At 39.4% G+C, this 26,967-nt stretch overlaps 1 protein-coding gene across 2 annotated transcripts in view; it reads right to left on the reverse strand.

The window, feature by feature from the left end:
• The window catches only part of LOC148365707 (uncharacterized), a 104,451-nt gene that overhangs the window by 25,657 nt on the left and 51,827 nt on the right, over window positions 1–26,967 (reverse strand). The window contains exon 2 of one of the 2 annotated variants that reach the window (XM_088336117.1): window positions 24,503–24,607. In XM_088336117.1, coding sequence (XP_088192243.1) covers window positions 24,503–24,547 — 45 coding nt within the window. In that variant the 5' untranslated portion in view covers window positions 24,548–24,607. Of the gene's footprint in view, window positions 1–23,556; window positions 23,765–24,502; window positions 24,608–26,967 lie in introns of those variants that run through there. The other variant, XM_088336116.1, reaches the window with a different exon arrangement.

The following is a 26,967-nucleotide window of genomic DNA, read 5'->3' on the forward strand; positions in this document are numbered from 1 at the left end:
TTTCAAAGAGGTCTAACTTCTTCTAACGAGGTTTAAAGAGGCTCCACTTGTTACCTGTACTAATGGCACCTGTTTTAACTCATAAAAGCTATAAAAGACACCTGTCCACAACCTCAGTCAGTCACACCCCACACTCCAAAAGACCAACGAGCTGTCGAACGACACCAGAGACAAGATTGTAGACCTGCACCAAGCTGGAAAGACTGATTCTGCAATAGTTAAGACGCTTGGTGTAAAGAAATCCACTGTGGGAGCAATTGTTAGAAAATAGTAGATACACAAGACCCCTTATTTTCTCCTTCGATCTGGGGCTCTATACGAGATCTCACCCCTTGATGTCAAAATGATGACAAGAACAGTGTGCTAAAATCCCAGAGCCGCACTGGGGGACCCATTGAATGAGCTAGAGAAAGATGGGACCACAGTAACAAAGGCTACTATCAGAAACATAATGCACCACCAGGCACTCAAATCTCCCTGGTGTAGCCAGTACACATCCAGGTCCGTCTGTGGTTCGCTAGAGAGCATTTGGATGATCCAGAAGAGGAATGGGAAAATGTGTTACGGTCAAATGAAACCAAATTAGAACTTGTTGAAACATAGATTATCATGTTTGCAGGGGAAAGGATACTGAATTGCATCCGAAGATCACCATACCCACCGTGAAGCATGGGGGTCGAAAAATCATGTCTTTGGGCTGTTTTTTTTAAAATGGACAAAGACTACTGAGAAAGAAAGAAAGAAAGAAAGAAAGAAAGAAAGAAAGAAAGAAAGAAAGAAAGAAAGAAAGAAAGAAAGAAAGAAAGAAAGAAAGAAAGAAAGAAAGAAAGAAAGAAAGAAAGAAAGAAAGAAAGAAAGAAAGAAAGAAAGAAAGAAAGAAAGAAAGAAAGAAAGAAAGAAAGAAAGAGAAAGAAAGAAAGAAAGAAATACATGGGGCCATGTATCAAGAGATTTGAGTGAAAATCTCGCTCAATCATGGCTGGGTCTTTGTGCATGACAATGATCCCAAACCCACGGCCAGGGCAACAACGGAGTGGCCTTGTAAGAACATTTCAAGGTCCTGGAGCCATTGTCCAGATCTTATATCCACAGAGAATCTGTGGAGGGATTTGAAAGTCTGTGTTGCCCAACAACAGCTCCAAAACATCACTGCTATAGAAGAGATCTGCATAAATGAATGGGCCAAAATACCAGCCTTGACAATTACAGGGCTCTCTAAAAAAACAAGTGGAAAAACTTGTACAATTAGTGATGGATAAAATGACTATTTGCTCCACTGTAGGAGATCACAGTATTAGCCTCAGGAAACAGAAACAGACTCTTCTTTGTTTGACAGAGCAGCGCATCTTTGGACCAGGTTGCCCAGGCCGTAATTTTAATGAATATGTCAATATATTTCCACGCGTTGAATTGAAGATTGTATCGCAAATCGTTAACGCAACTTTTTTTTCAGCTCTACCAAAAACACATTGGAATAGTAATTAAGTCAGTTCGGTCACTTTGAGTTTCCCTAGTTTAAATTCTTCCTTGTGCTTTGTATTCTCGTTTTCTGTTGTACTACACAAAACAGCCATATCCAGTTGTCAAATATTTGAGTTGACTTATACAGTACTTGAAATGTACAATTTTAGCTTGGATTTTTAGCTTAAATAAAAAAAAAGTTCTGTAAGTTCTGGTCAATTTCAAAATGAACTAAAAAAAAAAATCTCTACAGGGTCATAGATTATGTACATCGGGTAGATGAAGATGAGGTGAAGTGTTGTGCAATTGACTGCTTCCAGGAACGGTCTTCTTTAAAGACATTTTGAAAAGTCTCCAGTTCACCTGAGATGGTAAGTCTGGCAGAATCATTGATATCAAACTAAAATAATGTATGATGGTAAGGACATCAAGATGTGTTGTTGTCTAGGTTTGACAGCATGAATCCCTTTGCCGCTTATACCATCGGCAAGATCTGCAGTCAAGCCAGAATTTATGGGGCACTTTTCACGGTTTCTGGCCGCGAGCTTGCTGTAGGCGCTGCAATAAATATGAGAATTTGCCGCGGTCGCTCAGGGCCATGAAGTAACTCGCGCACAGTGGCCCGAAAAAGTGCAACTTTTCATCATCTGTACCATCATCCGTCTCCACCCTATGACTCGGGCAATCGACTATATCTGAGAGAGAATCTGAAATGAACGCTAAGCAAAAGTCTGCAGCCAGGGAAAGTCATCGGAAAAGAAGAGAAGATGAAGGAGAAAGATTACAATTGGGGTAGAAATGCTCAATCAACGGCTTAGAAAAAAAGTGATTTCACACGTTTCTATTTTCTGCCGACAGTCTCGCTGACAGAACAATGTTCTTGATACACGCTTTTTCCTACAGTTTGTGATGGGTTCTTTTGTGTCTCGTTACATTCCTGATATACAGTAATAATTTTCGCATTGTTTGGAATATCCTTATTTATGGAAAATAGTGTTCTGATAACTACTTCTTTTTCGTCGCTCTGCACTTTTTACTCTCTATGTTGTCAAAACAAACTTTTTCAATCTTAGCAAGTGATGGCAAGACATAAAAAGGCAATTTGGAGAGGCAAGGTAACCCTCGGTTAAAATTATTATTGCCTGAATGTGTGGATCGCGAGGAAACCAAGATTAAAAAACAAAACCTACAAAGCTGTTGAAATAACGGCAGAAGGTTAACAGAAGATAAATCTTCCGCATCCATGACATGTTTTACCAAATTTTCTGAACTATACGTCGCATCGGGCTAAAAGTCGTTATCCGGAATAGAAAAAAAACGATATACTGTATGTCATTCATTCACATCTAATTATTTTTGGATCCATTTTCCCTTAAGTAATTAAATCAATTCATAAAATAATTAATTGATAATTTGTTCATTTAATTCACAAATTATTTTATAGCATTTTTTTAACTTGACATATTTTCTTAAGAATTATTGTTGACAGAAATTTTTAAAGTAAGTAATTGATAACTGTAAAGTTTAGTACATAAGGAGAGATGACATAAATTGATTTTGAACTTGCAGGGAAAATAGGGTGAGAAGCCAAGCCTCAAAGTAGAAATTCCAACCCGTTCTAAAGGCCCTCTCCTGAGCCCTTTCATTTATGATTAAATCTCCTAGGTTACAAAAGCAGTTCCACCTTAGAAGATGTGGGTATCAAAGAACAGCAAAATTATTGGCTGAAAAAGACAACGGTTCATTATCCTAAAAAAAAAAGTGCAATGATGGTCAAAAGAATGAACTTGCATCCTATGCAATTTTCTTTCCAGATGTCCAATACTAAAAACAGAATAAACTCATCAGTAACTTTCTAACTTAAGATATATAAAATATTTGACACTTGTTTTGATACTTGAATTAGAAGTGTAGCTACAACAATTAACCATTATAATTTCGTGAATTACTCTTTTACAATTTTTTTTATATTAAAGAATAACGATAATTCCACCTTATGTCAGGACCAGAACAGAAACAGGACCCAATTGGGTACCGTTTACCACAAGTTTTGTTGAAGGAAAGCGGAAGGGCTGCGCCCACGATCCGGTGTTCGCTGGACGCGGGAAGTAAGTCGCTCTCGTACTTGGATAGTGATCCGAACACGGAAGTGGATCTTCCGTAGCGGTGTCAATTTTTTATTAGCGGCACTGTATATCTGGCCTGGAGAGGGGTGGGTGCCACCAGGCTGTTCTTGCCCAAGACACAACACAGGAAATGGTGCCCCTATGACCCGTGTGTTTTCACACTAAACCACATAAGGGTGCTCTATGCCTGTGTTAATAATTTCAACCTTGACCGCAACAAACAAGCGGAAGGAGGAAGCAGCTTTTGTCTACCTCCTGAGTGGGCGGAGTTGTTTACCAAATAAACATTGAAATGTATTTTGTGATTTGGAGTGAAGCTGATAGTTTAGTAAGCATGTTCTTTATGCTAGAGTTATCTAAATATCTCTTAATATGTTACGTCGTTACTGATGTATATTAACGTGTATGTATGTGAAACAATACTATACCATGGTAGTTTACTTTTAGTTTAAATTGCCTTTCAAAATTTCATGTATGTTTTTTGTGTTAGATTTAACCAAACAATTCCCCCAAAAATGCGACTCATACTCCGAGTGCAACTTATACATGTTTTCTCCTTTTTGATTATGAAGTCTTTGTCTGGTGTATTTTCCGGGGAGTCTTATAGTCCGGAAAATATGGTACATATTCCTTTCATGTGTCACAAAAGCAAATGACGTAATTTCATCACCATAAAGTTTGTTTTTTTAACCAAAATATGAAACCCACAAATTATGCAATGCATATTGTACAATGTGATACTCAAAATTTTGTCAAGTCATCTCAAGTCATTTTTATTTGACTGGCAAAACAATCAAGGGAGTTATCAAGGTCATATTTCTCTTCGTGGATCTGCCCATTCTTGACACAAATTGGATTTTTTTATCATCCCATTATTTTTATGTAGTGAAAGGCTCATAATTTCTATCTGATGACAACAAATATTATTTTTTGATGTCGTTTTTCCGAGTGCAATAGAAAAATGAATATGAAGCAAGAAATGGGATGTTCTGGTGATGTATGGAAATATTTGCTTAAAAGGGAAAGTGTGTAATATTAGACCACTAGATGTTGCTGTAGTGTATTTTGTAGTGCAACAAAAAGAATTCTACAAATGACAATGAAGAATACAAACCTCGGAGACTCAAAGTGTCCTGATCGCACCATTTTTGCCCAGCCTATTCACAAGGGTTTTGGTTTATGGGATACCCATAGCAGCAAGATGGTGGACAATCATGTCAGCTCCCTTCAGGTGAATGTTGAATAAATATAACTTTCTCAACCTATGAGTATTTAAGAAAAATGCATGTTTATAAGATAATTTTTTTCTTTTTGCTCTTTGTAAAAAAAAGACCAGTTCGGTGGCCTTGGGGGTAGGGCGTCTGCCCCGAGACTGGGATATTGCTGGTTCGTGTCATGATTGCCGATTCAGAGCACCTGTGACTGCTCAATTGGCGCCAACAGCCCTGAGAGCTGATTGGCTTATGAACTCTTTTTAAACCCCTGGCTTTCAAGTGATCCCTGTCAGATTGTTTCGAACCGTTGCTCCCTGCTCGGCAAGCGCTCACGTTCAGACTCTGTTCCTGCCCTGTTTTTCTCTATCTGATACCCGTTGCCAACCTGTTTTTCCGGACCGGACTCTGCCCCGTTCTACCTTCCCGATATCCGACCTGTTTTGCCCCGCTACCTGCCTGACACCTGTTGCCGACCTTGTTTCCAAACTTGACAAGCCCTATTCTCCCTCTTTATTAATAAAAACTGAGCAAACGAGCGCTATTGGGTCCTGTGTCTGTTTCTGGTCTGTGACAGTTCGAGCATCAGCTGAGTCATACCTAAGACTTACAACATTGGTACCCATTGCCTCACTTGAAATAGGGGGGTTTGGTCACCTAATGACTCCCAACAACAGATGTTGCGAGTTATCGCTTGGGTTAAGCGAGTGGGCTGGGAATCCCCTCCTCTGTATCAGTGTCCCAGAAAGAGTCAAGAATGCAAGAATGTAAGTGTGTTCCACCTCCCACTAGGGTTCTAGTATACATTAAAAATATATTGATTTTTGTTTTATTGAGGAAAATTAATAATGAACGAATTTCCTTTTAAAGGTATTCTCACAGATACTTAATCTTTACACAGTACTCAACATTTATTTGGAAATTTGTTTTTCGACACCAAATTAAAAAGTTTTACTTGTGAGATTTGAGCTTTGTCTTAACGACAAGCGAGTGAAGCTGTTAGCAGCTTCTTTGCATCAAACGGATTTAACTGTGGGAGTTCAAAGCGGGTATTCGAAAACCTCCTCAGATAGAGTTTGTGAAACACATCCAATCGATCGGTGCCCCGGGGTTGGTACCCAAACTCACAGCGGGATCCATACAGAAACTGCACAGGCCTGGCAATGACCCCGGCGCCTCACACTCTTAAGGAAGACTGATTCAAACGTTTAAAAGTTCTTGTAAATGTTCAGCACTTAGTCATTATTTGAAATAGTTACAAAATACATACGTTATTTAAGTACATGCGAACCACTGATTTTCAGGTGGTTTTAAACCAGTGACGTACGTGAGGTTCGTGTCTGGTGAGGTACAGTCAGATTTACATATTTTTTTTTCATATTTTAGCATAAATATTTCATGAGCTCCCTTGCATAGTGTCCATATAGAATTAATTTAGTACCAAGCATTGTATCTTTTCATATTTTCAAAGACCGATGTGCCTTTTTAATGAAAAAGCCCTGCCTCAAAAAAGGTTGAGAAACACAGTCCTAGGCGACATATAGAATCATTTTTTATTAAAATGCTCTTTAATATAAAAGCAAAATGAAAACATGAAAACCTTACATCTTAAATAATTAAATCTGGTCTTACCAAACTTAATTGTTCCACTTTACAATAGAACAAATTTGAGTCCAGTGACATATGGCGAGGGCAGCACGGCAGTGGTTATATGCGGCACAGTTCTGAGGTCATGAGATCGAACCTTCCTGTGTGGAGTTTGCATGTTCTCCCTGTGCTTTCATGGGTTTCCTCCGGGCACTCCAGTTTCCTCCCACACTCCAAAGACATGCATGTCAGCTTAATTGTCGGGTCCAAATTGTCCCTAGGTGTGAATGAGCGAGTGAGTCGTCTGTCTCTGTGTGCCATGCAACACACTGACAACCAGTTCAGGGTTTCCCTTGCCCACTGCCCGAAGATAGCTGGGATGGGCTCCAGCATCCCCGCGAGCCTACTAAGGATAAGGGGTACAGATGATGGATAAATGGATGGACATACGGTGAGACTAGTGTTTAATAAGGCAAAGTAAGATTTACAAATGAAGGAACTTTTTCATTGTTTGATTGGCACAGAAAGAAAGCAGTATACAAAGTAGCATCAAAAAAAGTTTTATTGTCTTACCCTAACTTATAAATAAAGTCTATGCGATGCTCCTTTTGATTGAAAGCATCAATAGGAAAGAAAATGCAAGATAGCTTGACTTGCTGTTAGCTTACTAATAAAATCACTTTTTAGAATCATTGATCTCACTTTGCCCTCTGCTTTGAGGCGAGAGAACTGCATGCCTCACTCAGCATTTACAGACGCTCTGCAAAGAAATACGTTTCATAATAATCGTCTTAATAATATTCATAATATAATGTGAATATTCAGCAATTTTAAAAAAGAAAGTCCAAACGGTTTGAACTTGAATTAGAAAAAAAATAAAGATAAATAAATATAACCCCGGCACAGCCCAAACAGGACACAACAGAAGTCTTGGCCATTGGTCCTAAAAGTGAGAGACTTAACCAACACTACCTGATTTTAGACCTCCAGATTGTGGAATAAATTTGGAAGTTTTTTCTCGTATTTATCAAAAATATAACTATAATTGTTTTTTATCATCTCAAGAACAGTCCGCTCATTTCTCTTTCAGGCAAACATGAGGGTGCCTATCTATGTTTAAATATCTTCTCGTTTTGATTATTGTAATTCCTTGCTCTCTGTTCTTCCCCTAAAGAACATTGCCAGCTTGCAGCTTCTACAAAATCAGCATCAAGTGTGCTTACAGGGGTCAGGGTGAGGGATCTCATTACACCAGTTTTAAAATAGCTGCATTAGCTCCCTATGCGTTTCAGGATCAGTTTTAAGGTGCTTTTACTAGTTTTTAAATGTCTTAAAAGTCTCGGGCTATGCTATTTGTCTGGTTGCTTTTATCATATCAGCCCTCTGAGGTCCTCTAGTAGAGGTTTGTTGACTATTATCAGGGTGAGGACCAAAACCCACAGTGAAGCAGCATTCAGCTGCTTTGGTTCTCACCTATTGAACAGTCTGCCGGAGGACATCAGGTCTGCAGGGACCCTTGATAATTTTAAGAGAAGGCTCAGGACCCACTTTTTTAAATGCCTGATTACTTTTATTTAGTTTTGATTTGTTTAATTTCTAACCTTTAACCGTTACATACTTTACTTTTTATTCCATATTTTTATGTTTTGTTCTGCAGTTGTTTTTATTTTTATTTCTATATTTCAATGTTTACTCTTTGGGGTTGTCAGGAGTTTACACTGGTAGGGTGAGGTTTAATAGCTCAAAATCCTGAGGCCATCTGCTGCCATCCCGAACAGTGTTGATAAGCCTCCCCCAGGTCCCTTTCCTCACAAGGTTAGTCTGTACCTTGTCATAAGTATATTTTGTTTCTATTACTATTTCTTTTGTTTTATTGTATTTTAACCATTGTGTGTGTTTGTATATTACGTGTTTTGTGTTGTTGGGTGGGGATAAATGGGCCGTAGGTGGGGGAGGGGAGGCTATTGTCTTATTGTACGCGGAATCATTTTGTACAGAACTTTATTGCCTGAAAATACATTTGATTTGATTTGAACCATTTAATATATTTGTAATTGTATATTATCTTGGCGACAAATGAGGCACAGCCTGCATCTGGTTCAAACTTTAATTTGCCGTAAAGTACAAAACATTCATGAGACCGAAGACTATATCCTCAATAATTCTGAATCACGACTCTTGGGCCATAGATCAACATAGCTTTATGTAGATAATAAAAGAGGGACGTCATAAATCATTGTTAGAAAATAACAGCAAAAATTATGTGAATCAAAGCTCATCTTCACTATGTTTTTTTCAAACAAAGTTTGTCCTTGCAATACCCATTTGTTTCAGTTTATAGAAAAACAAAGTAGTAATCTGCTTTACTCTGGAGGGTAGTTCAAATATATTTATCACAGTGACACAAGGTGCTCAATAAGATTGTCGATCAAACTTGAGAAATAAGGCTTGAGTTTTGACCTTGCTAAAGACCAATAATCTGAAAAAAATTGATATCCAACACTTTACTTCCAATTTTGATTCTAACTGCTCATAACACTTATTCATAGTGATTGATATCCTACGCTTTATTCAAAGAATAATCACTTTCTACTTGCCTGTGTCTCACCAGCAAACTAAAAAAAATGAACATCAACGTATGAATGAATGTCATTTATTGTCATTATACAGTACAGTGGTACCTCTACTTACAAATTGAATTCGCATCTGGAATAGCTTTGTAACTTCAATATTTACAAGTAGAAACGCCTTTTGAATTTAAATGCGCTAATCTGTTCCAAGCCCCGCAGACATGTAATTTTTTAAATAAATCATACAAGAGCATCAAAACATGAAACAAATACATGTTAAATTTACCACACAATAAAACGAGAGGCACATACCAGTGTTCATTTTGCCTCTGAAAAGTGATGGGTCCCGGGGACTCGCATGCTCAAAAATCTATGGGTCCCAACAGAGATCTATGGGTCCCCAAAATTGAGTGTGCTCCATGCCCTTACAAACTGACGTATTTTCCCTTACAAAATACAAAAAAAAAATCTTTTTTTTTTTCAAACATGTTTATTTATGTAGTTTAACATGTTATATTGTACATGTGTTTCCTTATATCATATACTGTATATTGTTAATGAACATTTTGTTGTGAGACACTGAGTTGCTCGACATGAATGAGGTTTATTATAAAAAAAAAGTTCAAAAATGAAGTCGCTTGGACGTTCACTGTAGAAGGAAAAAATACATGCAAATATAATTAAGTAGAATAATACATTTTCTTATTCAAATTATGAATTCATTTTCTGCATTAAATTATTGTTGGTAATATACTGATTAAAAGGGATCACCACAAACCTGTCTTTTTTCATTTTCTCCTCTTATACTTCCTTTTTTTCTTAACTTCTTTATACAACATAATCATTCGTAATATAATGCATCAAAGCAAGTGAGCCGTTTGAGAGCCGGCTCTCTTTAATGAGTTGAGCCAAAAAAGCCGGTTCTCTAAAAAGAAACGGACTTTCACTACACAACTCGAACTGGAGATCGGCGTGCAGACGAAAACTCGAACCGCGAGACCAAAACAACAATGGCGGATCTGCTTCACGAAAAGTTTGGAGTGCGGTAAATCTTTGTTAAAAAATGATAATGACAATTTTGTGTCAAAAAAGTTGCGTCCCGGGGACGCACGTTGATTTGACACGATGCGTCCCCAGCAAAAATAATGCGTCTAGGATGCAGGGACGCGGGCAAACGAGAAGACTGACATACTGCAAGAAAACAAGGGGTGAGGGAAATAATAAAAATATTATTTTACCTTTCAACTTTAACTCGGGGCACGAAGAATATGCCAGAACTTCTGCATACGCACCGGTTTGCCAGGTGTTTACACAACTGAAGGTGGACACGAAGCTTATGACAGGATTCACGCATGTGCATCAGTTGCCAGGTAGAACTCTGGAAGCAGCGAATGGCGGCGGGTACTGTACTGTATTCTTAACTTTGTATCCTGAAATGCCTTTGTATGTAGAGACATTTCTAAGTAGAGTTACCACTGTACTACAAGATTGGATAGCTTCTCCTTTCAGTACAAAGTAAGACAGAATAAAAAGATTAAAATAATGCAGTAGAAAGATTAATACAACATCCAAGTAATAAAATGTTTACGATATTTTAATATAACGGTCTGTTTTTCTATGTGTTGATGTAAAAATATTCTACACACAGTGTTACTTTACAGCAAGTCTGCTGCATGATAACTCCTCCCTATGCTAAATTTCTTTGGCAATTATGTGAAATGTGAATCTTTTTGCAGATCCAGAATTACTTTCGAGAAACAGCTGGAGTCTGACACATTTGTCATTGCCCAGTTAAGTTTTAATGCCTGTGCGCCATTTATGGACATGTTTTGCTCTTGCGAATGAAAGCTTCCTTAGCATTTTGTCTAAAGGTCTCTTTTGTGTACTTTAAGGTAAAAATATTTGATCTTCCTTAGATCTTTAACAAACACCTGAAAACATGTTCCGATAACAAAATAAGCACAGTATGTCATCTTGAAGCAGGGTTGACAAACTCATTTTAGCTAGGGGGCCACATGGTAGAAAAAAACCTTCTCACAGGGCCAGACTAGTAAATTAATGGTATGACAAGTGTCCATTGGCAGGTAGGCTGTGAGTCTTTTTGGAGGCCCAAAATTATTTATGATTCAGGGATGTACAATTTTATTATAAAACTGTTATCAAGGATTTTTTTCCTCAATATTTGCCTTCCCTCTCGTAGTTTATATCAACCGTGCATTTGTAAATGACACAAAACGAAACAACAGAATACTTAATTTCTACTAAAGTTTATTCAATTTTGAGAAACTTATGCAGACTAAAGAGGCCAAAAATAACATACAAAAAAATCATTTAAGTTATATATTCAATCATTTAAAAGTCGTGCTTTGATTCTTTTTATGAAAATGGTTACCTCTATTTGGTAAAATTGCTGTTAAATTTCATATCTTTAAAAAAATGGAGCTAAAATATATACGTTTGCGAATCTTATTTTAGGTAAAACGATATGAGTATAGGTTTCTTCAATGTTCTCTGGTTGATGAATGGTAGTCAGCAAATACAGCTTCTGTGGGGACTCATCAGGTGACGCCTGACTTTGGCGTCATACAGTGGGCACATTTTAAACTGTAAGTCATTGTCTGACGTGATTCAGCTCATTTTTCTCTTGTGCTTCTCACAGCATTGTCTCGCAGGCGAAACTTGGCCAATGGGCCATGATCTTAAAGCAATCCAGTGTCCGTGACTATGATATATGATAGGTTGCCTAATTAGAAATAAACAAGTGGGTCTTGTGCAAGATATTTGGCAAGGTCAGCCCATGTTAACTACTCTGTTTCAACACCGGTGCAGTTGAGTCAAAGTATTGCGTAAAGGTAAGCAAAAGAAGGAGGCGTAAAAATGAAGAGGACAGGTCATTAAAGGCAACACAGGTTGTTGAGGATGCAAGTGCAGAGCCCAGTCGTGAGCCTTGCAGAGGTAGCGCCGGGACGCAGGAACACACTAATGAATGCGTTCACTCTCACGACGCTCTTGGGGGTAGCCCGTCCAATCAGGCGCAGCTATTGATGAATAGTCATGAGTCACCTTATCAGCATCGCCATGGCAACACAGACGCAACTAGAGTCGAGAGAGTGGGGCAATCTTGGTCGCCGCTTAGCTCAGAGACCAAGCTTGGAGCCAGTGACTGTATTGAGGTCAGAGTTCAGCGAATTAATTAGTTACAGTTACTTCAATCAAAAAATACTTCTATTTTACCATTCAGATTGTTGACACCCATAAGTAGCTATTACGTTACGATAGCTAGTACGTTATTCTGAAAGTAACTATCTAGATCCAGGGTCTCCTACATAGTACCCATTGGGACCAGGGTGCCTCCTAAGGACCGCTGACAAGAACGCAGAAGCGCAGACCTTTTCTGAAAATAGCTCACGAGTGCCACGGTCATTGTGACTTTCTGGTAGAATTATTTTTTTTGTTGCGGTTCAATCCCGTTTCGCCTAGTTCTGCGCTTACCCTCAAGATTTTTTTCAATAAAAAAGTGCACCTTGGCTCCAAAAAAGTTGAAAAACCCTGCAGTATTATCATAGTACACTAGAAAATGTTATCCTCTAATAAGCAATCACATACTGTATTGTTTTTTAAATGAAAATACAAAGCAAGGTGAGGTGAGATGGAACTGCCTAGTGGAAAAGTGCTTATGGCCTCTTCCTCTGCTGCCATGATCTCTTGCTGTTTGTCAGTCTCACCTCAAGTAATTGTTAATTCAAAATCACCTCTCATCTGAGAACGCACATGTTTGCCCCGAGGCGAATCTTTGTATTTCTGAACATCCTTCTTCGAAACTCTTCTTTTAAAAACTGAACCTCTCTGTGAAAGTTCCCAACCATTGCTTTTGGGTCATGTTGTACAGATAAAAAAAAATGGCGCCTGAGGCCATAACAGAGCTCTGTTTAGCTGTCGCTCAACTTTAGGCAGCTTATAGTTTGGCGGGGTCAATTTTTTTAAGATGAGAGCTACTTTTCATTACTAATTCGTGCAATGGGCACCTAGTATGATATGCGTTCCTAAAATAACAACCAATCATGTTAGTATGTCGTCATACTACGTTATTACCAGGTTTGTTATTGGACAAAGGGTTAAATAGACTTAGTTAAACACTAAAACATGTTTTATTAGAAAATTACAATGACCCAAAACGGGTGAGCTTTACTTTCAGATTAGGTCCGCAAGCAGCTCAGCTGTCCTTAGGGGGCAGCCTGGTGCCTGTGAGGACCATGTTGGAGATCCCTGCACCGTGATGCTTGGACTGCAAATTCTTTGACATGTCTCAATGACAGTCATAACCCAACTTGGGGACACAAATAAAGACTAGGCCACAAAAAGCCATGAAGTTTTTATGTTCTCAACTGCCATGAAAGCCTTTATTTAATGACTCACCCGGTGACTAATTGAGAGGCAACATCTAGACAGGAAAGGCGGTTATTTAAGGACTTATGGTAATTTGCTGGAACGTTTGACACCATGTTACAGTATTGATGTAACAAAGCTATTGGTGTCTTTTAGTGTTGAGACTCAAGTGTGAGAAAGGAACACAAATGCTTTACCCGGTAACGAGTACTGTTACGTATCGTTAATGAAATTATGTAACTCAACTCTCGTTACTAGTATTTACATTATTCTGCTACTTGTGGATCGCTGATTACCCCTGCACTCCTCACGTCACACATCACTCTTGATCTACCAATGACAACCCCTTAAGGGTGGGCATGTTTATATTTCCTTACAATGTAGTTTTGAATACAAGAACAGAGTACGTTTCTTTTTCATGTAGATACTCTCCCAACCGTATATACTTGCATCCAAGCCGAATTTACAATTATAAAACAAAATACTGAAATCAGGGGGTCAGCATATAGGGAAATACTGTTTTTGGTTGTGTTTCACCAGTAGCAAATGTTAGGCAGTGCGTGGAGAGGGGAGCGTGGCTTATACAACAAACCACCGAAATTAAACAGGTAAACGTGAGCACAAAAATTATGGTTAAAGCGTGCTAAATTTTGGTCTTTTTATTTGTAAAATTATTTTGAAATACACCATGCCTATATAAAAAAACAACAACCAAGAAGGAGATTTTTAACTGGTTTAAAGCCCAGAGACATAATGGATATGGAGTATCTTGGCTCAGTGTTTGTTTACAAGCTAACAAGCTTTCACAAGCCAATACATATAAGGGGTCAATTCTTTTCAAGGTTGGTGACCACGTTTTCTTCTATTTCTTTTATTGTGTGGCTATTTATACACACATATATATATATACATATATATATATATATATATATATATATATATATATATATATATACATCATAGGTATATTCCATTCATTTTCCAAGATAATGCATTTTGAAGATAGTTCGTCTGTCACAAGCCAGAAATGGAGACAGGAGCCAATAGCGTTGGTTTTACTTAGTTTTATTGAGAAAGAGAGCAGTGCTTGCTTCCCCGATCCGATGATCGACGGTCACGGGTAGCTGATGGCAGGAAGGCAAAAGTGGCACTTTTGCGTCGAGCGAGAGTAGTAGTAGGCAACGGGAAAACAGGTCGATGGCCGGGACGGAGGAGCAAGGGCAGTAACGGGTCCAGAAAAGAGGTCAGCAACAGGTATCAGGCAGGAAACAGGGCAAAAAAGGTCGATGGCCGGGACGGAGGAGCAAGGCAGAAACGGGTTCAGAAACCGGTCGGCAACAGGTATCAGGCAGGAGAAAACAGGGCAGGAGAATGTCGGATGGTACAGAGCTTGCCTAGCTGAAATCATAGGTTCGCAGACGGTCTGACAGCTTCCTCTTGGAAGACGGGGGTTTAAAAAGAGTCAGGAAGCCAATCAGCTACTGGGGCTGTTGCAGGTGCCAGTCACCGTGCAATGGTTTGAATGTTAATTAGTCTAAAAGGTTTTGAGTAATTTTAAGCAAAGTTCTGGTAGTCTGTTTTTCAACAAGAACCGGCACTGTTCTAAGGGATGTGATGTCAAACTGACCATTTTGAGAATTAATTCCTCAAGCTCTATGGTGCATGGAATACAATTTTGGGGAGGAACACTACACATTCTGTTCCAAGCTGTGCTGGGTCAGGCCTTTTATTTCAATCGCTCCATCCATAGCATGAAGGACTCATTTCTTTCAGCCTTTTTAAGAATTATCCACCCATCATTGTTCTTTGCCTCTCTGCCTTTTTCTCTCTTAAGGTGTCCGAAATAGACGGACGGGCTTAAAATGTTCCCGCCTAATTCCAAAAAGAAATCCAAGATTAAAAAATGGTCTGTTAATATACCCCCTGCTGACAGAGAAATATAAAATATATTTGTTAAGACAGTCTTTTTTTAAAAAGATTTTGTTCCTAAAGACAGGCTTTATTTTTAATCGAAAATCACCTCAACTCCTCACGAGTCCTCAAAGATGAAATATGAAATTTAGGGTTAGCTTCCGGCATGGTACTGCAAATCAACTTAGTTGGGTTGGGCTGGGTCAGGTTTTAATACTTGCAGGCCCAAGTCGGGTTGTTTTTTGAGGATCTTACCTGTTTCAAAGTAACATGCTACTTTTTGGTGTCAGTACTGTTGGGGTAACTTAATTATTTTTCAAATGAAATAACTAGTAACTCATTACTGCTTTCCAGAGACACCCCAAAACTGAAGGTCTCCATGTCATGTATTTACAGTATGTATATGTATATACATATGTACAATATATGAGCCAACTTCATGCAAAGTTGGACAATGTATGAATCCGTAGTCTTTAGCCTGCAAAACTGATTTGTTTTTGCTATCCGGTCCTTGAACACTTGTGTTTGCCTAATGCCTGACTAAGCAAGGTCTGTCCTCCTGTCGAGGTAGGGAGCTAAGCAGGCTTTGCTATTTATTTATTATTTAAACCCAGCCTAAAAGAAAACATCACCAGCCGCCCACCATTCTCATTTCACAGCCTGTTGAACGCATTCAAAGTGTGATTAATCTCGCAGGTGTTTGGCGGCTCGCTCGGCTAGAATGCTGGCTTGATGTACGCCGAGTGATGTGTGAACTCTTCTCGGGAAGGTCGTTATGGAGATTTCCCTTTGTGATAAAGGCACCTTCCTGCCGATGTCAACGTTTAGCTGCTTTCGATTCAAGGATGACATAGTGAATTTCATCTTTCTTCCTAACCAAACATAAAATCACAGCCTTACGATGTGTCAACGGAACAAATAGTCTGTAAAGTAGGATATTCTTTGTTTTTGTTTTTTTGTTTTGTTCTACGACAACAACACAATGCAAACAACTACATAAAAAGTGCTGCATTTCTGCCCTACTTTTTTCTCTCAAAAAAATATCTTCACCCAAAACAAGAAAAGTTGTAAATCGTCCAAGTGGTTATACTTTATGCTATTAGAAGTATACTTTGTCTACATCATATGGGAGGACTCAGGAATTACATTGACTCTTGTGCTATTATGACTCAATCCCGTACTGACCCTTTCCCTCAATTTAATTCCTTACTCTAGGAATTCCCCGTTCACGATGGGACAAAGACAGTCCCATTTCATGAAAAAGCCAAGGGAGAAGGGGGATGAGTAAGATTCCTCTCAGGAAGATCGATTGGGTGTTAGGTATATTCCTCGTAGCCATACCCCTCTGCTTTACCCAAGAGCTGGGAGCAAAAGTAAGAGGGAATGAACCAATTACAGTGATTCCTTTAAATACGAGCTATTTGAGATATTATAAATTAGTGATTCCTTCAAAACAAAAATCTTGCTGCCCGCTAGCACGAGGGATGCCATTGGATTTGAAAAACAAAACATGAAAAGCTTGCACATTCTCAAATTTGGAAATTCTCAAAATTTGATATCCTCTCTTATGTGGGGCAATGTTTTTGTTCAAAAAAATATCTCGATTCTTGAAATGTTCACATCTCGAGCAGTTCGTATGTAGAGGTATGACTGTATATGCCTTTGTGTTGTTTTATTAAGTATCCATTCTAACAGAAAACACTGCAAGACAAAAAAAAGCACAGAGGAAAGAGTGAGAGGATGTTGCAAGGCTGATGAACAAAGAACGAACTCCAAGCAAAGGGATTTATTTTGAAAGTTTAACAATAGTTTAGTGTCATGTTACTGTTTTTGGTTGACTCACATAAGCAAACATCCATCCATTCCATCCATTATCTGCACCACTTATCCTCAGTAGGGTCACGGGGGTGCTGGAGCCCATTCCAGCTGTCTTCAGGCAGTGGGCATGGGACACGCTGAACTGGTTGCCAGCCAGTCGCAGGGCAGACAAAGACAGACAACTCACTCGCTCATTCACACCTAGGGACAATTTGGACAAGCCAAGTAACCTGCATCTTTTAGGAATGTGGGAGGAAACCCATGCAAGCGCGGGGAGAACATGCAAACTCCGCAAAGGAAGGCTGGTAGCTGGATTTGATCCCATATGACCTCAGAACTGTGCCCCAGATGCGCTAACCACTCAGCGGACGTGCTGCCCCCATAAGCTAACAAAACATGAACAACTGTATGCAGTATGTAATTGTATATACTGTTTGTTACACCTGAGCGGAAAGTACTTTCCCTATTTGTATGGTAATTGTTGCCTTGTCCTCACTGAAAAGAGTAGAAGGTGGTGAACAAAATTGACAAAACGAATTGGGCAGATGAAAGGGTAAGTAACACTTTTTGGCTTCAGTATCTGAGTGTGAACAACACATTATATGTCCACAAATCATTGTTTTTTCCCTCCTGGTGTGACAAGTGAGGCATTTGTGTACCCCAAGTGGCACAGGGAAGATGTTTATTCATCCCAAGTGGGGAAAAGTGATGCATTTGTTTGTGAGGGATGCAACTGAAGACTAGTAATTTGGACACAGGCTCTGCTAGCTGAATATAGTTGAAAGCATACCATTTTAAAAACAAATCTGACTACAGATTATAGCTAAAAAATTTAAATCACTGCCACTAATTAGCAAGACCTCTCCAGCGCTGTGCTTGTAAGAAATGTGCAAAACGTGACTGCTGTATACGCTGACTGCCTGAGTTAATTTTTACACCCGCCAGGATTCTAAACCAGAAGAGACAGCAGGTCAAGCTGTTCAAAGACACACACGGTTGTAAATTCCAGTGTGCAGCAGATAAACCTCTCCTTGTACTCACGTGCCAAACCCATATATGCGTTTCTGTGCGTGCTACGAAAACAACATTCTTTGGATGTGGGTTTTTCTGGATTACAATATTTCAAAGGTCCTAGCTAGTTAGGAAAAATGCATTTGGCATTGGTCAATCTTATCGCTGAAAACATTATATTCTAATATAATCTTATTATTTTCATTTTTCATAAATTGCTTTGTTGTATACTCCAGAGCCGCATCCTACACATTTATTTACGTACTTGATTTATATGCATGATGAAAACTAAATATAGTTTGTGTTTGAGCTTGTGCATTCTGCTTCAAGCACCTAAAACTAGTGTTTTTTTTTCCTCTCAATGCTGAAAGTGTCACTCAAAACTAATGTTTTATTATTTGTGTAAAATAATGCCTTTTAGAGTAGGGTACATTGATTCTTATTTTATAAATTTATCTCGTTTTGGTCCCTATTGTATATCAATTTAGAAAAGAAAATCACTTAGATTCAATCCAATACTGATTCATGGAAATCTAATATTTGACAAGATTGTATATTAATTTTTCTGCAATATTGATGAGGATATAATAATAAGTAACTATTGGAATTAAATGTATATTTGTTTTATCTTTGATCCCCATTGTATATCAATTAATCCAATACTGATTAATGTAAATGAAAATGGATAGAGTGTCATGATTACTGATGTGATTCACCTGTGCCCGCTTATTTGGCGCTAACCACCACAGGTTCTGATTGGCTCCCTGTCACTATTTGAACCCTGTCCTGTCAGTCCCCTGTTGTCAGTCCGTCTGCGGACTTCAGTGTATACTAGGCAAGCCTTTTTGACCCTGACTCCCACCTATCCCGTTTTTGCTCCCGTCTGTCTCCGGCTACGACCCGTTTTGATTCTGACCACGTCTGCTCTCCCGTCCTGGCTTACGACCCCTTTTTCTTTCCCGACTGCGTCTACTCTCCCATTCTGGCTTACGACTCGTTTCTGACCCCGACCACGCCTTGCTCTCCCAGTCCCGGCTACCGACCAGTTTTCAATGATATAATATGTTTGTCACAGACCAGAAAAGGACACAGGACCCAATAGCGCTCGTTTTCTCAGTTTTTATTAATAAAGAGGGAGAGCAGGGCTTGCTTCAGCGATCCGATGGCTGACGGACAAGGGGAGCGGGTGATGCGGAAGTGGCACTTCGGAGACAGGCGGGAATTACAAGTCGCTGGCCGTTGTGAAGTTCGGAAACGAGGTCGGCAACAGGAAGCAGGCAGGTAACGGGGCAAAACAGAGCAGGTAACAGGCAGGCAGAACGGGGCAAAGTCAGGTCTGAAAACAGGTTGGCAACAAAGATCAGGCAGAGAAAAGCAGGGCAGGAACAGAGTCGCATAACGATCCCTTGGAAGCCGGGGGTTTAAAAAGAGTGCATCAGCCAATCAGCTGTCCAGGCTGTTGGCGCCAATTAAGCAGTCGCAGGTGCTCTGAATTGGTAATCATGACAATGTTAATAATTTTGCAGATAGGTGTCACTGAAGTATAAGTAACACCCCTGGCCAAACTAAAAAACTGCGACTTATAGTCCGGAAATCACAGTAAAGGTCTCTAATTCCTGCACTTTAAAAAAAAATAATAATAATAATCATATGCAATCCTATTCATCACACCAAAGAAAAATAAATATTGACCACAAGTAAAATTCAAAGTGACAAACTCAAAACTTAAATCTTCATGAAAGAATAGTGTTTGCTTGTAATGAACTTTATAATCAAAATGATTCCCAATTTATGAATAAGGAGTGGTTTTATTATTATGTTGTATAACAGTAATAAAAACAGCTTACCTACTGATCAAACAAAAATGAAGAGCATTGAAGTCTCACCAACTCGGCATGTGTTTTCAAAGGGTTGCAAATGGCCACGTTAATGACGCACAGGCAGACACTGGCAGAAAAGTAGCGGACAGACTCTTTAGCCAATCAGAATGCTAAACACAATGCCGCAAAATTACAAAAAGTAAACCGAGCAGAATTTTGGGGAGGGATATTTTTTTTTTTTTTTTTTGGGTGGAAAAAAATGAAAAGCTGTAAATTAAATTTCGGCCATAATCATAAAGTTATTCCCGAGTTCAAACACTGCTCTTCACTAAAATAAACTAAATTGTAACCACTACATCCCAGCCTCCAAACATAGGTCTTTAAAAACTCAACAGATCATCATAACCTGACTGTAATGGTTGCTTTGACATTTCAGTCTCATCGGCTCGCGTGACTCACACTTTCCGAGTCATGTGACAGACACACGACGGCCATGGAATATGCTTAAATCTCACATTTATAATTCACATCGCATTATCGCATTACCGTTTTGGGCTTTTTTTTCTCCCCCCACGGAGGGACCCCACGCCATCTGTGTACTCAATGCGTTTCCTATCGCACGTCAGCCCATTTGGAAGAGTTCCATTCGGGAGTTGACAGTTAACAAGAAAAATCGAATTTCTTCTTCATGCTTGAGATGAAAAGACCACGACTATCCACAGGTAAACACGACTGCCTCCGACTCGTCTGGCAATTATAAGGTCTTCCATGAAACGTCTATTAAATCCAGACAACCCCGGTGAGTGATAGATTGCTTGCATTCAGCTTTGACATCATCTGAGATGGAAGCAGTAGGATATGGGGCTGTTTCTCAGCAGATTGTATCGAGAGACATCATCACATTGATCGGCCAAATGGACGGAATCATGTACCGTAAAATCCCGGTTGAAAAGCTCTTCCTCCAGCAAGACGACTCAAGACGAATAGTTGATGGGTCTCCTGACTCAATGATGACATCACAGATGACTTTGGGGCATGTGCGTCACAAAGACCAGAAGATAGTGAGACATGAAGCAGTTTTGCAATAAAAGAAACCATTGATTTTGCTAGTGGTCGTCTCGGTGACTAAGGAACTGATCACAGCAATCAAAAAAAGATCGTATATACAAGGCATGTCAAATACCCAGCCTTTCCGTTCATGCCAAACATGAAAATCTTTTTCCACATTAATTGTGAAAAAGTATGAAAAGATCCTCTCAGGACGAGAAAGGAAACAGGACCCAATTGTGTTATGTTTCCCACAAGTTTTATTGGCGGAAAGAGAAAAGGCTGCACCCACGATCCAGTGTTCTCTGGACGCGGGAGAGCAAGGTGTGGTCGGGGTCGGAAGCGAGTCGTAAGCCGAAACGGGAGAATAGACGTAGTCGGGAAACAAAAAGAGATCCTAAGCCGGAACGGGAGGATAGATTTGGTCGTAGCCGGAGACAGACGGGAGAAAAAACAGGACAGGCGGGAGTCAGAGTCGAAAAAGGCTTGCTAGTATTCACTGAGGTTCGCAGGTGACAGACAAGACTGGTCCTAAATACTGACAGGGAGCCAATCAGAACCCACGGCAGTTGGCGCCAAATGACCGGGCACAGCTGAGTCACATCAGTAATCATGTCAGATCCCTTAACTTACAAGATTATGATAGGTACGGTAGATTACGAATGAAGGCTGAATGATAAAGCATAATACTGTAAAACTAAGCTAAAAATTTGGAGTTTAGATTCTTTGAATGATTCGTCCTGCTTTGGAACAGAGAGTCAACATATGGCCCCAAAGCCAAACTAAGTTTGACATCCCTGGGATATACACATTGTTCCATTCACTGTTCTAAAGCAGGGGTGTCAAACTCATTTTAAGTTAGGAGGCACCTAGTATAAATAACACTCTCACTGGGCCAGACTATTTAATAGTATAAAAGGGCTGTAGGGCTGGGAATTTTTCATAGGCTCAAAATTAATTTATGATTCAGAATCTTATAAAATTATTATTAAGGTGTTTTTTGCATTCAATAAGATTTACTCTCTTGAAATGAAATAAAATGATCTGCATTTATATAGCACTTTTCAAGTCAAAGACTTCCCAAAGCGCTTTACAATTTGCTCCACATTTCCCAATAGCGGCCTTGCAGCCATGTAAGGCGCTAACCTGCTTATTGGGGGTATCAGGGGTTCAGTGTCTTACACAAGGACACTTCGACATGTAACACGGACGAGCCCTGGATTCGAACTGGAATCCCTTGATCCCTATACGAGCGCTCTACCTCCTGAGCTACTGGCCAATTGTATTTCCAAGGTTTTACAACACAATGGTTGAAAAACACTTACTTATTGTACATCAATAATTGACTTTATAACCATACAAGCATAATGAATGGCCTGGCATTGGTGTTGCTGGGCATTCGACTTTGATTCAGCGAGGTTGTAGGAGCCGTGGTTTGTTGAAAAAGCGGCAGGGAGCCACTCGGGAGTGCGAAAGGGCCGCATGGCCCTATGCATCTCCTGAGCCGAAATCAGATGTTTATAGAATTTGTTAATATGTTCTGGGGTGCTTTGACACGAAACCTAGCTAAAAACACTCCCAATAGCCTAAAGTAGAGGCCACATACAGCCACACACACTCACACACACCAGAAAATGAGGATTTATATATAAGTTAAATGAAGACTAGGGTTAGGTTCCCTATTCTTGTGAACACATGAATGGGCTTTCATTTTTACTCAAATGACGTTATTTTTCCTTTATTCATTGTTTACATTTTGTAATGTATGTATATGTTATACCAATAACTATATCACCAAACTGCAAAAGAACAAAGCTGAAATTGACTCCATGGTTGCTCTTTATGATATGTTTCAAATGAAGAATTGTGGAAACATTGCTAGGTACAGTTTTGCTATAAGGTACTGGGTTCTGAGTCCAATGAGTAAAAAGGCAAGGAAAAAAACTCAACCTGGCATTGTACGTAGTAACACAAAACAGTGACTATTTGAGGTGCTATCGGTAAGCTTTACAAAAGCAAACAATTTCAATGACATATCAGTGCTGACGCGAAATCTACAACCATTTTCTATAATCAGTTTTATTTTTTTTATTCAGAGCGCTAGATCGTCATTGACTGCCAGAGAAAATGTTGCATAGCGTTAATAGTTATAAAGCCAAAAGTTCACACCACAATGATAATTTCAGAGGAAGAAAAGATCTTGTGAATTTATACTCGGATTGATTTTTTTGTTTTGTTACTTGCACGTCTACCAAACATTAGCACAAACTGTATGTACTGAAGCCCATTCTTGGCAGTTTAAATCCAAGCCGAGGTGGGTAGAGTAGCCGAAGATTTTATTCAAGAAAAAGTACTGTTACTTAGGAATAATATTACTCAAGTAGAATGAAAAGTAGTCATCCGAATACTTACTTGAGTATAAGTAAAAAAGTACTTGGTGAAAAATGTACTCAAATACTAAGTACCTGCAGCAACGTCGCAGTTATTGATTTTTTTCAAAACAACCAATCAGATCATCAAAGTCCATCTAATCAACAACAAAAATACATTTAATTCAAAAGTAGATTAAAATAATCATCGTAAATTCAAGTGAATTTGGGAAACTTACTGCTACATGTTTCTTCAAGTTCGATGTTGAATTCTTGAATGCAGAAATCTCCGTTTGTTTAGGCAAACAAAGGAGACATTTGTAGCTGTTTTTTCGCACCCATTTTAAGGGGAACATGCTTTCGATGTGAAGCCACGGGTGCTCCTCCTTTACTGTGTTTTCATAGTCGTTATTGATATGCGACATTTTCAATCTGTCTCATCCCTAAGCAACTTTTCCCCACCGCTGAAGTTGAATTGGGTCATGTGACAAGGCTGCTACGTTTGATTGGTTAAACATGGTCGCGCCTTAGCGGAGACAGACAGACACCTACTTAACTTACGTGGAGGGGATTTAATAAGTAACGAAGAAAAGACTTCAATGTTGCATAATGTAGCAGAGTGAAAGTACCGTTTTCTCTTCACAAATTTACTCAGGTAAGAGTAAAAGTATAGGGATTTAAAAATACTCCCAAAACTTGTAAATGTAACTGAGTAAATGTGCTCCGTTACTACCCACCTCTGAAACTCGCGTTATTTTTCGTCGCGTTATTTTTCGTCTGTGTGAATGCAATCCTTGGTTCCACATCATTTTAATATGGCCTCATAAATGTAACTGTGCAGTTTATTTAAATGTCAAATTTTAGATGTCAGTTCCATGCAATGGCGGCTTTAAATAACTGTTGAGATTGCCTATGGATGGGCTGGCTTAGGCTTGCACATAAAGGTGCTTGGTCGTTTTTTTTTTTTTTTGTTTTGTCTTTTTCTAGTAAAAAAGGGGTTCTTTATAACAAAATAATAATTATAGTATAAAATAAAAAATTTAATTCACTGTAGGAAAGTAGACGTAACTAAAAAGGAAACATATACTTAAAAATGCGTCTTTCCAAAAGTAATAATTGTAAAATAGACCAGAACTGTAGAAACATAAAAGGGAACTAAAAGTGATAAAAGTGTGGTTTACTCACGCTGTCCTGCTGGGTGTCATCCACGGACAGGTCATTTTTTTGCATGATGTGTTCAACCTCCAAAAACAAGGGAGGGCTTACTTTCTCCGTTAATCGGGAAGGGATCTGGCGAGGAAAAAGAAAATTACAATGTGTTTCTTTAGCCAGAACTTTAACAATATGTTCTAATCACAACTGCTTATTATCATTGGGGGGAAGGGGGGTGTTAATCTGATAGGAGATCCATGATGCTCTTATCTCTATGACAACTTTTTGTAAAGATGCATGTGTGCTTTTTTGTGATTTTTTTGTGTGTTAGTCTGGGTGCTTGGGGTCATTCAGGGTTCCACTGGCCTATTTGAATGCATTAGGTTGTAAAAAGTAAAGGTCAGTGAGTTACAAACCAAAGTTACACAACCATGTTCTGTTTACCTGACCTAATAATTCTGATCTTCCACCTGCTGCTTTAGTTTTTCATCGTTTTTTTTTCTTAGAGGACTGAACGGAATGTCCCACACCAAAGCGTGTGAGGAAGAAAAGTCCAAAGTACGAAGGTGGGAAGACAAATCAAAGCGTAACGTGTCTTTCTGTCTAAATTTTCTGATCACATGTAATTGTGGACATCGACAACTCAGTAGGCAAGTCTGTCTTGGGTGGAAAGTTGTGATAGGCGTAGGCTACTCGCTTACAAAAAACAGCTTTCTTCTCGCCCGTTCTATTTACCATATGCCAAATGCGAGAAGAGTCCCTTTTGACCCTGTCAGCAATAATTTGACGGTCTACCAACGAACAAGACCTTTTCAGTAAATAGATGCAGACTGACAGCCCATCGAGGCAATTACTGCAGACTCGAGATTGAATGGAAGCAAAGTAGAGAAAAAGGTTATCACACAACCTGTATGGATCAAAATACTGTATTAACATTGATAACAAATAAGCGAGGGATGGATGGACAGAGACAGAGAAGCAGACAGAAACAGAGACAGAGACAGTGACAGAGAAAGAGAGTTAGCATGTTAACATGGTAAACAATTGAATCATTTACTGGTAATCTATGCAACTTACATTATCCGCATTTTTGAAGGTACTTGTTTATCTCTTGTTTTATTCACATTCATTTATCTAGACACTATCCAGTCTCTACATTGTTCTACATTGTGGTGTTCTGATTTACTATTGGAAGTGAGGTCTTGAGTCTTATTTAACCACGTGCAGGATTCAGACTAGAGGTAAGATTTTATGCCCGAACCCGATTCTGACCCGATCTGAATTTCAGTTGGTCAGGGCTAAAATCCTGGCCAAGCTTCTGTCTCACAGCCTTTTTTTTTTCATTTTTCACCCATCATATTTGTGTTGGTACAGACTCTTTTTTTCAATTAGATGTTGTTAAAAAAAAAGGCAAACGCGGGAGGCCCTTAGAGTAAGAGACTTCTTTTGTAATCGAGTTTGTCAAGAACCGGAAAAGGAGGAGGACCCAGATGCGTGACATTTCTCACACAAGCTTTATTTTACGGGAAATGGGGCAGTCATGCACGTTAACCCAAACGCCAGTGATTCTGCGATCTTTGGGCGTTAGACGTAAGGCAGCAGTCTGGCGTGGAATGACAGGAAGCCAGAGGCCGGCGAGATCGATACCTATTGTACGAACAGATATCGGACAGATGGGGTCAACACCGGACAGGACAGGACAGACAGGATTGATATCAGGCACTGGAGACTGGAGTTCGATAACAAGCAGGACGAGATAGATGGAACGCTACCAGACACTGGAGATCGATAACAAACAGAAGAAAATAGCCAGGAGCGAAACTGGAGACCGATATTAAACAGGACAAAATAGACGGGAACGATACCGGACAGGAAACAAAAGCAGGAAACAGGACAGAGTCAAAAACCCCGTCTTGCGGGTGCAGAGGTTCGTTGACGGACTGACAAAGGGTGAGTGAGAGGACTGAGCTTGAATAGGAGGGAAGCCAATCAGTCAACGAGCCGCAGCTGGCGCCAATTAGGCGCCAATTGGGCGCCAATTGGGCGCCATGGGCAACTGTGACAGAGCTCGTACTCAGGAGTTGGGTTTGTTAATGTTCATATTAGGGTAATGGCGCAAAAGATGTGCGGCCATGTTTATCTAGATACCGCAGTTGGACACGGGTCTGCGGCAAAGTTTGGAGACCTTTTTGTTCTAGCTCCGTCATCCCAGGAACTGTATAAAAGCCAAATATGTCCATACTTTGGGTTTGATTTTATGGGCGCTGGCCTCAGTTCTTATGCTCACTTCCTTCCTCCATTTTCCACTTCTGTATGCTTTCTTGCATTCTCACGTACCGGCAATGACGTCACAAAAATCTCCCAAAAAATAAAATCACGATATATACATGAATCTGTTTTTTGGTCCCACCCCTACTTATTACTGTGTCCCACCCCTATGGTATATAAAAGATTGTCAGACCTTTGAAAAAAGTTCTTGTGTATTCAAAAGCCCAAAA

Source organism: Urocampus carinirostris, chromosome 5, assembly GCF_059441175.1.
Source record: "Urocampus carinirostris isolate Australia breed hairy pipefish chromosome 5, RoL_Ucar_1.0, whole genome shotgun sequence".
Lineage (NCBI taxonomy): Eukaryota > Metazoa > Chordata > Actinopteri > Syngnathiformes > Syngnathidae > Urocampus > Urocampus carinirostris.